Genomic DNA, 12500 nt, shown 5'->3' on the forward strand with positions numbered 1-12500 from the left:
CATATTACTAATATTTATTATGCCATTTTGTTGTCAGTATAATGAAATGTATTATCTGTTTTAATTTACAGACATATTCTGATGGAGAGAGTAGCCATACAAGCAGGCAGGATTTCACAGAAATGTTGAATTCTGACAAATGTGGTAAATATTTCTATCTAAAAGTCGCTCCAAATAAACTGGAAATTAAGTTGGTTCAGTGTCTGTTACTTAGTCATCTTAGGCATTGTGTCTTTAGTTAAGTGTCAAGTCTTTGTTAAAATCATATTTAAATTTAGTTTAATATTTTGAGCAGGAAGAAATGTACCCTAAATACATGAAAAGTAAAAGCTATATATGTGATTAGATGTTATTCAAAAGTTAAACTCCTGTTCTTTGTGTTCTCACAGTTGAAATTTCTAAAGAAGTTCCCTCAGCCATTCCCATTGTTAACACACAGTCCGTGTCTGTTGATGATGAGGTCATCTGGTGCGTTGCTACCCAAGATGTTTGTACTGTTGAATCTTCCATCTCTGCTGACACCCTCACAATGTCCACCAATCCTTCTGTCATTGCTACTGATGAGGATGAGCCTTACTCCAGTGGAACATCTGCCTCTGTCAGTTACAACACACCTGGCTTATCACTGGGTTCTTCTGCCAGTGTTACTGGTGACACACGTGTCTTCTCTAGTAACACCTCCAGTGTGTCCAATGGACCTACCCAGCCAAGTTTATCCAGCACATCCTACAGGTATGTGTTTTGTACATGTTTGTATCTTTTAATCTTTTGAGCTATATTGTGCAAAAGTCATGAGCCACCCCTGCTTTCTTTGTATTTTGCTGGAAAAATAGGAAAGAAGCGCAGTGATTTACTGAAGTCTACAAAATTATGTCTACAAACAGACATGGAAGCGCAGTATATTAGAGTAGAACAAAACTTGTAGAATTTTAATGAGCTTAAAATTCAAAATGTGATATGAGCTACTTTAGTCTTCAACATAGCTTGAACTCTCTTATCCAAGCTTTCTTGATGGCTATGTCTTCTTTTTATTGAATTTCTTTAAGCATGGTTCAGGAATAGTTCGCCAGGCTTTTTGTTCTGTTCTCTGTCAAGATGATCCCACACAACTTTAATAATGCTGAGGCCAATCTATGTATTGTGATAATGTAATTATGTCAACATCATTTATATGTAATTTAACTAAATAATTTACAAAACATTCTGGCTTTGCAGTACATATCTTGGCCTGTTTGAGGAAGAATACCTGTCAGATGACCCCGACCTCCAAGAAGCCATTTCAAGGTCTTTAGACTCAAGTGCAAGTGAAAGGTCAGTACAATACAAACTTTTACTTGTCATGTTGAAAGGTCAACATATTAACCATTATTTTATGTTTGTTGCGGAAAAGGAGTCACCTACTGTCTAGTTTTGGATCAGTTTGAATAAGCAAACTACAAACTGCAACCTGCGATTTCTGTTGTCATTTGAAAATTACCAAGGCTATCAGATTAATTATATTTCACTTGATATATGTTTTGGTTTATTTTTACTTTTTTGAATGGAGGTTGGTTGTCAGTGTTGGATCTTGTTGTTTTGCTTGTTTTGCTTGTATTTATATAGTGTATTTATACTATTTATAAATAATAGTGTATTTATGACAAGATAAAAATTTAAACTTAACTTAAACTTAATCTTTTTTCCATTATCACAAACATTCTTGATTTGTATCTCTTTTTTGTTAAATATCAGTTACAGTCTTAAGGATGGTACATCATTATTCTGTTGGTGGGTTATTGCCATTGAGACTAGTATATTTCTTTACTGTTTTTTTTGTGTGTGTGTGTGTATGTTTCAGTGACGTCCAGAGCTTAGAGAGAATCTTGGAGCAGATTGTTACTAGAGTAAATAATGACAGCACTGTACGCTTCAACATCATAAGGCGAAATGTGTGGGATGGAGCATCCAGAGCCATGGGCAGATCAATTTTTCACCAGAGAAAAAAAATAGATGTGAAGTTTACTGATGACTATGGAATATCTGAGGGTGCTGTTGACAATGGAGGACCTACTCGGGAGTTCTTCCGACTTTGCCTCTGTGAAGTCAAGGACAAACTTGGCATCTTTGAAGGTCCACCCAATGCTAAAGTTCTTACGTGCAATTCTAAAGGTACTTATGATTTAATTAATTGTTGCCATTTGATTTATTTTACATCAATACATTATACATCAATTGGTTTGTGATTAGTATCTCATACAGTTAACTAAACACATTTTTTTGGCAATGATAGAATTTTTGTACCACCACAGAGGATTATAAAAATTAAACCTAGATTGACTGAGGGGCAGATTCTCTGCTTTAATTGAAAGGTTTGAAACAGTACTGCATATTTAGAAATTCTGGCCATTTTTATACATGCTCTCTCATTTCTCAAAAGTAATTATTCAAATGACTGATATGGTGTAATTCAACAATCAGGAGATGCACTTATGAATGGAAACACAGATGTTTTAAAACAAGGTGCAATAGTAAATAACTGGAAGGACTTTGCCAGAAAACATCTAAAAGAACTATGCTATACTACTATGAAGATATGGACAGATGACACCAAGATTAACCAAAATGATGGAAGGAGAAAAGTATAGTAAAGAAAAGAATAGCTCAAGTCACACATACAGGGAGTGCAGAATTATTAGGCAAGTTGTATTTTTGAGGAATAATTTTATTATTGAACAACAACCATGTTCTCAATGAACCCAAAAACTCATTAATATCAAAGCTGAATGTTTTTGGAAGTAGTTTTAGTTTGTTTTTAGTTTTAGCTATTTTAGGGGATATCTGTGTGTGCAGGTGACTATTACTGTGCATAATTATTAGGCAACTTAACAAAAAACAAATATATACCCATTTCAATTATTTATTTTACCAGTGAAACCAATATAACATCTCCACATTCACAAATATACATTTCTGACATTCAAAAACAAAACAAAAACAAATCAGCGACCAATATAGCCACCTTTCTTTGCAAGGACACTCAAAAGCCTGCCATCCATGGATTCTGTCAGTGTTTTGATCTGTTCACCATCAACATTGCGTGCAGCAGCAACCACAGCCTCCCAGACACTGTTCAGAGAGGTGTACTGTTTTCCCTCCTTGTAAATCTCACATTTGATGATGGACCACAGGTTCTCAATGGGGTTCAGATCAGGTGAACAAGGAGGCCATGTCATTAGTTTTTCTTCTTTTATACCCTTTCTTGCCAGCCACGCTGTGGAGTACTTGGACGCGTGTGATGGAGCATTGTCCTGCATGAAAATCATGTTTTTCTTGAAGGATGCAGACTTCTTCCTGTACCACTGCTTGAAGAAGGTGTCTTCCAGAAACTGGCAGTAGGACTGGGAGTTGAGCTTGACTCCATCCTCAACCCGAAAAGGCCCCACAAGCTCATCTTTGATGATACCAGCCCAAACCAGTACTCCACCTCCACCTTGCTGGCGTCTGAGTGGGACTGGAGCTCTCTGCCCTTTACCAATCCAGCCACGGGCCCATCCATCTGGCCCATCAAGACTCACTCTCATTTCATCAGTCCATAAAACCTTAGAAAAATCAGTCTTGAGATATTTCTTGGCCCAGTCTTGACGTTTCAGCTTGTGTGTCTTGTTCAGTGGTGGTCGCCTTTCAGCCTTTCTTACCTTGGCCATGTCTCTGAGTATTGCACACCTTGTGCTTTTGGGCACTCAGTGATGTTGCAGCTCTGAAATATGGCCAAACTGGTGGCAAGTGGCATCTTGGCAGCTGCACGCTTGACTTTTCTCAGTTCATGGGCAGTTATTTTGCGCCTTGGTTTTTCCACACGCTTCTTGCGACCCTGTTGACTATTTTTGAATGAAACGCTTGATTGTTCGATGATCACGCTTCAGAAGCTTTGCAATTTTAAGACTGCTGCATCCCTCTGCAAGATATCTCACTATTTTTGACTTTTCTGAGCCTGTCAAGTCCTTCTTTTGACCCATTTTGCCAAAGGAAAGGAAGTTGCCTAATAATTATGCACACCTGATATAGGGTGTTGATGTCATTAGACCACACCCCTTCTCATTACAGAGATGCACATCACCTAATATGCTTAATTGGTAGTAGGCTTTCGAGCCTATACAGCTTGGAGTAAGACAACATGCATGAAGAGGATGATGTGGACAAAATACTCATTTGCCTAATAATTCTGCACTCCCTGTAGTGGAAGCAGTGTTATGACACGGGCATGAGTAGCTGCCATAGAACCAAGCCACTACTGTTGTCAATGATATCACTGGTGATTTGTGAGGTGTAAAGGGCAATCTGTTCAGATTCAGCCAAATGCAAATGCTAAATTGATTGGACAGTGTAAATTGATAATAACCCAAAGCATACCAAGCCAGCTCAGTTACCTGATCTGACTGTAAGGCTGTAAAGAATATTAAAGAATTTTAATCCTTGTATTAAAAATAATACATAAAATGGTGTTAGCTTTCAATCACTTGTCTAAAGCAACCATCTTTAAAGATGGTGGATAATGTATAAAATTAACTGTAATTCCTAATCAGCTGGTGCCATTTTTTTAATAAAATATCTCGAAGGAATTGCACTTCAGTATCATCTTAATTGTTTGGTTTTAAAATCCAACGTGGTGGTGCACAGCAAAATTAAGATGATTTTGTCATTATCCAAACTCTTATGGGTGCAACTGTATGGGCAATATTTTTTCAGAAATAACATTTGGTAACTTGTACTATAAAAAATGCCACAGTAACAAAAATAATGATGCAAGCTTTTGAGATGATGTTTTATTTTATTTGTTAACAGCAATGAAAGATAATGGATACTACTATGCTGGCCAGATCATGGCAATGTCAATTGCCCATGGGGGACAGAGTCCATGTTTCTTGTCTGAACTCTTGTATGAGTGTCTTCAAAAGGGTCCAGACAATGTAAAAGTCAGCACTGAGCATATTACTGATGAGGAAACAAGGTCACAAGTGCAGTCGGTGAGCATATTTTCCTTTGGTTCTTTCAATTTCATTGTAGGTCTTTTTTGCTTGTCCAACATTTTTACTAACACTTTCCTAATTTTTCTTGCCCGAGTCCTGCACCTTTCTAGTAAAAGATCAAACATTTTAATGGCTACAAGAAGGAAGAACTAAAAATGTGTGTGGCAGGTTATGGTTCTGTTGGTTACTGCCCAAGAAACTCCAAGTTTCAGTTTTCAGAATTTAATGATTGGACTTGTTTTCCAGCTTAATAACTTATACCTCAGCCTCCTGATGGGTTATGGGGTTTCATAGGGTTAATGTACTAATTAAACACTGAAGCTACTAGTTGTGTATGTTCTACTAAATAGTACAGTCAAATAATTCATTTTTAATTTCCTCATATTGTTTTTAGATCGTACAGGCCGAGAATGATCTACAGCTGCAAGATGCAGTTGCACAGGCAGCCAGCTTGATCAGTCTTGCTGGTCACAATGTTTGCATAACACTTCAAAACAAACAAGAAACTGCTTTGGATCTGGCTCACTGGTATGTCCTTCAACGGACCCGTGCACCTTTTGAAAGGTATGTCTAAACACATACTGTAATGGTAAAAAATTAAGCCTGTCAAACTAAAGTCATTGTGTTGTGAAACAATGGTATTACCCTACTTATCTTTATTTGGTGGTACAGGTCTGTAGCGCTCCATTCTAGTACAGTTCATAACAAAACAGATATCTAACATGCTACCGTGCTGACAGAGTCATCGTCGCGGGAGGTAAGACCCGCGGGGGAGGACTTTGTGTTTACATCAATGATGCCTGGTGTCGCGATGCTGTTGCGTCTGCAAACACTGCTCACCAGTGCTGGAGTTTATGGTTATTAAGTGCCGGCCATTCTATCTACCGAGGGAATATACAGCCATACTACTGTGCGCTGTGTACATCCCTCCCTCCTCCAATGTCAACAACAGGAATGAGGCACTGAATGAACTGTACCAGCACATCAGCGAGCAGCAGACAGCCCATCCTGATGCTTTTCTCATCCTGGCTGGGGATTTCAATCATGCAGACTTAAAGTGCGTGTTTCCAAAAATACAACAACACATAGACTTTCCAACAAGGGAAATAACACACTGGACTTTGTTTACACCACCCAGAGAGGAGCTTACAAAGCTTTTCCCTCCCTACCTCGGCGCCTCAGACCATATCACTGTCATGCTAATGCCTGCTTACAGACCGCTCGTTAAAGTCACCAAACCGGTTCGTAAGCGGATACAAGTGTGGCCAGAAGGGTCTTCAGAGGCTTTACAGGACTGTTTTAACACCACAGACTGGAACATGTTTAAGCAGGCTGCCACCTATAACAACACCACTGACCTCCAGGAGTACGCAGAGACTGTTACTGCCTACATCAACAAGTGTATTGAGGATGTAACAGTCACGAAAACCATAACTGTCCGGGCCAATCAAAAACCATGGATGACAGGAGAGGTCTACAGGCTGCTGAAAGCTCGAATGTTGCCTTCAGAGATGGAGACGAGGCGAGCCTGAGGACAGCTAGGGCCAACCTTTCCCGTGGCATCAGAGAGGCTAAGAGACAGTACTCCAGGAAAATATCTCATCACTTCAAAGACAGCAGAGACTCACGGAGCCTGTGGCGGGGCATTCAGACCATCACAGATTACAAGCCCCACCACAGACCTGTGATAGCACTATCCCCTGCTGAACGAGCTGAACACTTTCTTTGCTCGCTTTGAAGTCCAAAACAGCACCACTGCACAGAAGACCCCACCCCCTGGTGACCAGGTGATGACTCTGTCCCGGACAGCGTGAGGAGATCCCTCAGCAGGATCAATGCACGTAAAGCTCCGGGTCCTGACAACATTCCTGGTCGTGTACTGAGAGACTGTGCAGTGGAACTCACTGATGTCTTCACAGACATCTTCAATATATCACTTATCCAGGCTGTCGTCCCCACATGTTTTAAAGCCACCACAATCATTCCGGTTCCAAAAAGTCATCTCCTCCTGCTTTAATGACTACCGTCCTGTTGCACTTACTCCCATCCTGATGAAGTGCTTCGAACGACTAGTCATGCAACACATCAAGACTGTCCTGCCCCCCTCCCTGGATCCCTTCCAGTTTGCGTGTCGCCCAACCGCTCAACCGATGATGCCATCTCCACTGCACTCCACTCAGCACTCACACACCTGGAAAAAAAAGACTCATATGTTCGAATGCTGTTCATAGATTTCAGTTCAGCATTCAACACTATAATCCCCCAACAGCTCATTCAAAAACTGGTCCAGTTGGGGCTCAACACCTCTCTGTGCAACTGGCTGTTGGATTTCCTCACCGGAAGACCTCAAGCAGTACGGGTCGGCAGTAATACATCCAGCACCATCATTTTAAACACGGGGGCCCCGCAGGGATGTGTGCTGAGCCCCCTCCTCTTCACTCTGCTGACCCATGACTGCACTCCATCATACAGCTCCAACCTCTTCATCAAGTTTGCGGACGACACAACGGTGGTGGGTCTCATTAGCAACAGGGATGAGACTGACTACAGAAGTGAGGTGAGTCGCCTGGCCACGTGTTGTGTTGACAACAATCTCTCTCTGAATGTGGAGAAGACGAAGGAGATTGTTGTGGACTTCAGGAGAATGCACACCCAACATGCTCCTCTGACCATTGACGGAGCGTCTGTGGAGAGAGTGAGCAGCACTAAGTTCTTGGGTGTGCACATCACAGAGGATCTCTCCTGGACGTACAACACCACAGCACTGGCCAAGAAATCACAGCAGCGTCTCTTCTTTCTCCGCAAACTAAGAAGAGCAGGAGCACCAGCCCCATCATGTACACTTTCTACAGAGGCACCATCGAGAGCATCCTGTCGAGCTGCATCACTGTGTGGTTTGGAGCCTGCAATGCGTCCTGTCATAGAACCCTCCAACGCATAGTGAGAGCTGCAGAGAGGATCATTGGTGTCTCTCTCCCCTCCCTCCAGGACATTTACAGCACCCGTCTCACTAAAAAAGCCCTTTGCATAGCGGCTGATCCCACGCACCCAATGCAAAGCTTCTTCAAGCTGCTGCCGTCAGGGAGGAGACTGCGGAGTCTCCAGGCCAGGACCAGCAGACTGAAGGACAGCTTCATCCATCAGGCTGTCAGGAAGCTTAACTCCCTCCCGATTCTGCCCCTCTCCCTCTCTCTCCTCCACGGTCTCACTGAACTCTGTCACACACACACACACACACACACTCTCTGACTCACTCACTGGCCTGCACCAGTTATTAGTCACTTTGTGGAGCATTGGACTGCCATTACCTCATAAGACTTTGTTGTTACACTATTTCCTACCGTACATTACTAAATCTCCATTTGCACTATTTGCCTATTTGCACTACTTTGCCTGGTTTACACTCAATGTCATTTACCCTTACTTGAATATTGTATATTGTATATTGTATAGCTTTTTTTTTGTTATACGTAAAATTGTATTGTATTTATTTAAATTTTTACTTTTTAATTACTTTACTTGCATTTTTTAATCACTCTCTTATATTTAAATGTTCATTTGTTGTTTCATCTAGGGTTTGAGAGTAACGAAATTTCTATTCTCTGTATGTCCTGTACATGTGGCAGAATTGACAAATAAAGCTGACTTTGACTTTGACTTTGATCTTTCATTCATGAAATTAAAATTCACATAAAACGTTGTATCTGTGCCAATGTAGGCATGTGTTTAAATATGTAAATAAAAATAGAATAAAATTGAGTAGCATTTGGGTTGACTGTAGACTGACAGAAAAGTTATGCCAATGGAAAAAGAGATCAGATGTATTTGAAAGCAATTTGTCACTTTTACTCCAATTCATGACAAGTCCCTGTGTATCATATTTCAGCTCAGTTGTTCCATGTATAGGCATTCTTTATCTGTATCTAAGACAGTCTGGCCCTGTAAGGGGAAAATGTTCTTCACCCTGATACAGCAGTCCACAGGAAAGTAAAATGTAATTAGTTCAGAAATGTCTCTTAATAAAACCTCAAAACCTCTTGTTATGATACAGGTTCCAAATCCCATCAAATACAAATATAATAATAGTAATATAAAATACAATTTGATTTTGTTTTATTTTGGCTAGGTTCAGAGATGGCTTGAGGTCTCTAGGTGTCCTAGATGCTCTACAGACATACCCTCTTCAGATGAAGTGCCTTTTTGTGAAAGCTGGAATGGCTCTGAGAGCAACTGATATGGAGAATCTATTCCAGATCATTCACTCTGAACGAGGGAGTAATGCATTTCAAGGCGAGTGCGGACCCTGGCTTTCTGGCAAGACTATCTTCAGGAGGCAGAATGTGAGTTTACTATTTGGCACAATGTTTGACCATGAATCAAAATTCTCACTTTTGTGCAGCAGCATCATGAAATTACAGACATAGACGCCATAACAAAAAGGTAGATAGATAGTACTGATGCAAGTGCTGGATTTACAAAGAACATTGTATCCAAATGTGAATTCAGTTTGACTTCAGTGTATTAACAGGATAAATAAATAACAGGATAAATAGGAGGATAACTAAATAAATAAATTATTACCAATCCTGTATACTGAGTGCAAATAATAGGCTATTTCTGCATCCACGTGACGTTTAATATGTTGTGGTCTCCACTAACTTCTTTTTTTTGACATTGTGGTTTCACTGTATAGCCTAAATAAGCTTCATGTGTGTCTTTCAAATTACAGCTTAATTTAAAAAATATACATGTTTCACTTTTGATTTAATCTTTTGGTAATTTAATGTATCTGTACATCAATAGTCTTAGTCAGAATCTCATTATCATTTTGTATTTTTCTATCTTATAGTTGAAAATGATGTCTCTTTGGAAGATATTCTTGTTTTCTGCACTGGATGTGACAGCATACCAGCCCTGGGTTTTTCTCCAAAGCCAAGCCTTGAGTTCGTCACTAACTGCAGATTTCCAGTGGCCAATACTTGTGAAAATATCCTTCGTATACCAGTTCATGCAGTGTACACTACTTTCAAATCAGACATGGATTTTGCAATACGGAATTCACCAGGATTTGGAAGAGCATGATGTGTTTTCTTAAGGATTGTTGACATGATGAGGATTTGTTTTTTTTTTCTATTTTGCATATGCATTTTTTATTTTCTTGTTTTTTGTTAATGTTGTTAACCCCACATCAGAATACACCCTGGACAGCAGTAGGACTGTATAGCCTAAATAAGCTTCATGTGTGTCTTTCAAATTACAGCTTAAATACCAGTTCATGCAGTGTACACTACTTTCAAATCAGACATGGATTTGATAAGCCAAAGAGAATGGATGGAATAATTTTGTTTCAGTTTATACATGTGAGGCATTTTTTTGTTTTTTGATTGTAGTTAATTTGTTTTCCTGCTTATATGGCATGTTTTGTCTCTGATATGACCCATAGTAACATTAGATTATTTAGCACCCCTGCAGTGAGCAAAATAATATGCCACAATCTCATTGTTATATAGAATTAAGTTTTCTCAAATGCTTCCTCTGTTCAACTATTCCACATAATGTGAATTTTCAGATGAGATGAGTTAAGCTTTATTTCAGTGTCCCATTTGAACATTTATGCTTTACACAGAACTTTGTATTAATATCATTTACTTTTTAGCTTAACTCACAGGTTTAAAAAATGTTTTTGTTAGGTTTTGGTAAAGTTTTGAAAAGTATTACAGTAACCCTACATACTAAAAGGTGGAAAGACAGTATCTCCAACACTGGCAGCAAAGTTGTCTATAAATGTGACAGACATTGGTTTGATCAAACCTGGTTATGTTACAGGTTGAAATATGAACATTATATCACACTATATGACATTACAATGTTATCAAATTATTATATGTTATCAAAGTATTATAAACAATAATAATAATGATAATAATAATAATAATGATAATAAACATAACCTGGTTTGCAGGGAGTGTTTTAAGGATTTTGTTTGCATATTTTACTATACTACTTGATAACACAGGCTCATTGTAGATTGTTTGGGGTTTTTTTTTCCTCTTTCATTTGTGTTTTTTTTTTAAGACCAGCCCTACTACTGCAGAATATTATTTCCTTCCTCTGGGTACTGGAAATACACAAATAAAGTGTTCTGTGTTCCTACTTTTTATGTAATTTGTGTCTTTTTAAAAAAAAAAAAGTTTAAAATGTATAACATATTTTATTTAATGAATGAATCATAATTCCTGTTTATTAACAGATAAATTAGTACATCATACAATCATATGTAACATATACTGTAACATTTTGTACTGTGACAAGTATGGTTTGTCATGAAAAAAAAGTGTAGTCTAAACACTTTATTTGTCTACTTTTATGATTTAAATGGCACAAGTGAATATGAAGATAAAACCAGTCTTTTTACCTTACCTTACTTTTACCTAAATAATAGTCTTGGACCTTTATCAGTATCATGATATTTCACAATTTTTAGTGTCTGGCACTCAAATACATTTTTAATTAACACAAACAAATTTACTAATAACTTAACTGAAGCATGCGGCATGCTGTCAAAAAACTTCTATCCCATGATTTCCATCGTCACTCAAGGGGTCGATCTGCCTCAAGTCAGCCGTCAACTGCTGGTGATGGTAAGAACGATGTCTGAAGTGCACTTGACTGAGCGGTCTGTGATGCTGAGGAAGTTGCAACATTCCAACAGTCCACAGCTGCAGCGGGAGTTATTTTCCATTGTCCTTAAGCTGTGATGGTTCCACTGATTTACAAATTCATCCACAGATCTGTTAATTCTTGGAAGATATACATGGTGAAGAGCCCTAATATGAAATGGGGCAGTGCTATCTAAAATCCCAACATTTTCCATAAAGAGGAAAAGGTCTTTAAAGTATGCTGACACAACTCTGTTTAGTTCACCCCACAATCTTTCAATTCTTTGATTATGCACACTTCGTCCAACCATAAAGCTTCCTCTGTTTGGCCCTCGATGTTCAATCATAAACCGTGCAATATCAATATTCTCACTGCCAGCATCACCCTGACACGTTGTGGGAGGCCAAAGAGATCAACGGCACTCTGGAAAAGTTGCATAGCAGTTGATGCTCTGTTATCTGTGCAGCATCTCATGTAGGTAATGCAGCGACTATAGCCGTCAACTCCTCCATGAAACACAAACCCCAAGGATTTAACTTGTGGTTTGTGTCAATATGCCTGGAATAAGAAGAAATATATTATTATTATGACACTAGATGTACATTAAAATAAAGGTCTATGACTTTGACATTGTACTTCTGTCATGTAACCTATTTCTGGAGATAAACAATATTTTAAACCCAGACATTATACAACATTGTTTATTAAAACACAAACAAAATATTATATTACTACAATGCAGGAAGTAATAATTAACATTAATCAAATTTAAAAAGTGAAAAAGGCATACCACACTTGATTTGGGACAGTGACATTGTAGACCCTCCTCTGAAT

General features: G+C 38.8%; 1 protein-coding gene and 2 long non-coding RNA genes across 3 annotated transcripts in view; 2 read left to right on the plus strand and 1 right to left on the minus strand.

Moving 5' to 3' along the window:
• LOC120437966 overlaps positions 1-113 on the plus strand; it is a 799-nt gene extending 686 nt beyond the window's left edge. Inside the window, exon 3 of the long non-coding RNA XR_005611542.1 lies at positions 72-113. This is a non-coding gene — a long non-coding RNA (uncharacterized LOC120437966). The remainder of the gene's footprint in view (positions 1-71) is intronic.
• Positions 114-529: 416 nt separating this feature from the next.
• LOC120435135 (G2/M phase-specific E3 ubiquitin-protein ligase-like) lies at positions 530-9285 on the plus strand. Its single transcript, XM_039604126.1, has 7 exons — positions 530-732; positions 1216-1311; positions 1838-2148; positions 4822-5003; positions 5401-5570; positions 9133-9198; positions 9279-9285. The coding sequence occupies exons 1-7, from the start codon at positions 530-532 to the stop codon at positions 9283-9285; spliced, it is 1035 nt and encodes a 344-aa protein (XP_039460060.1).
• Positions 9286-12188: 2903 nt separating this feature from the next.
• The window catches only part of LOC120437958, an 837-nt gene continuing 525 nt past the window's right edge, over positions 12189-12500 (minus strand). Inside the window, exons 2-3 of the long non-coding RNA XR_005611533.1 lie at positions 12457-12500; positions 12189-12224 (exon numbers count right to left, since the gene is read on the minus strand). The exon at positions 12457-12500 is cut by the window's right edge and continues 328 nt beyond it. This is a non-coding gene — a long non-coding RNA (uncharacterized LOC120437958). The remainder of the gene's footprint in view (positions 12225-12456) is intronic.

The sequence above is a fragment of the Oreochromis aureus genome, linkage group 3, assembly GCF_013358895.1.
Source record: "Oreochromis aureus strain Israel breed Guangdong linkage group 3, ZZ_aureus, whole genome shotgun sequence".
Classification (NCBI taxonomy): Eukaryota; Metazoa; Chordata; class Actinopteri; order Cichliformes; family Cichlidae; genus Oreochromis; species Oreochromis aureus.

What these genes read in the sequence shown, in the direction of transcription:
- LOC120435135 (XM_039604126.1), top strand. Translation starts at nt 530, where the DNA reads ATGTCCACCAATCCTTCTGTCATTGCTACTGATGAGGATGAGCCTTAC. An exon ending in TTATCCAGCACATCCTACAG is followed by an intron (nt 733 to 1,215) that starts GTATGTGTTTTG and finishes CTGGCTTTGCAG; the next exon opens with TACATATCTTGGCCTGTTTG. An exon ending in GACTCAAGTGCAAGTGAAAG is followed by an intron (nt 1,312 to 1,837) that starts GTCAGTACAATA and finishes TGTATGTTTCAG; the next exon opens with TGACGTCCAGAGCTTAGAGA.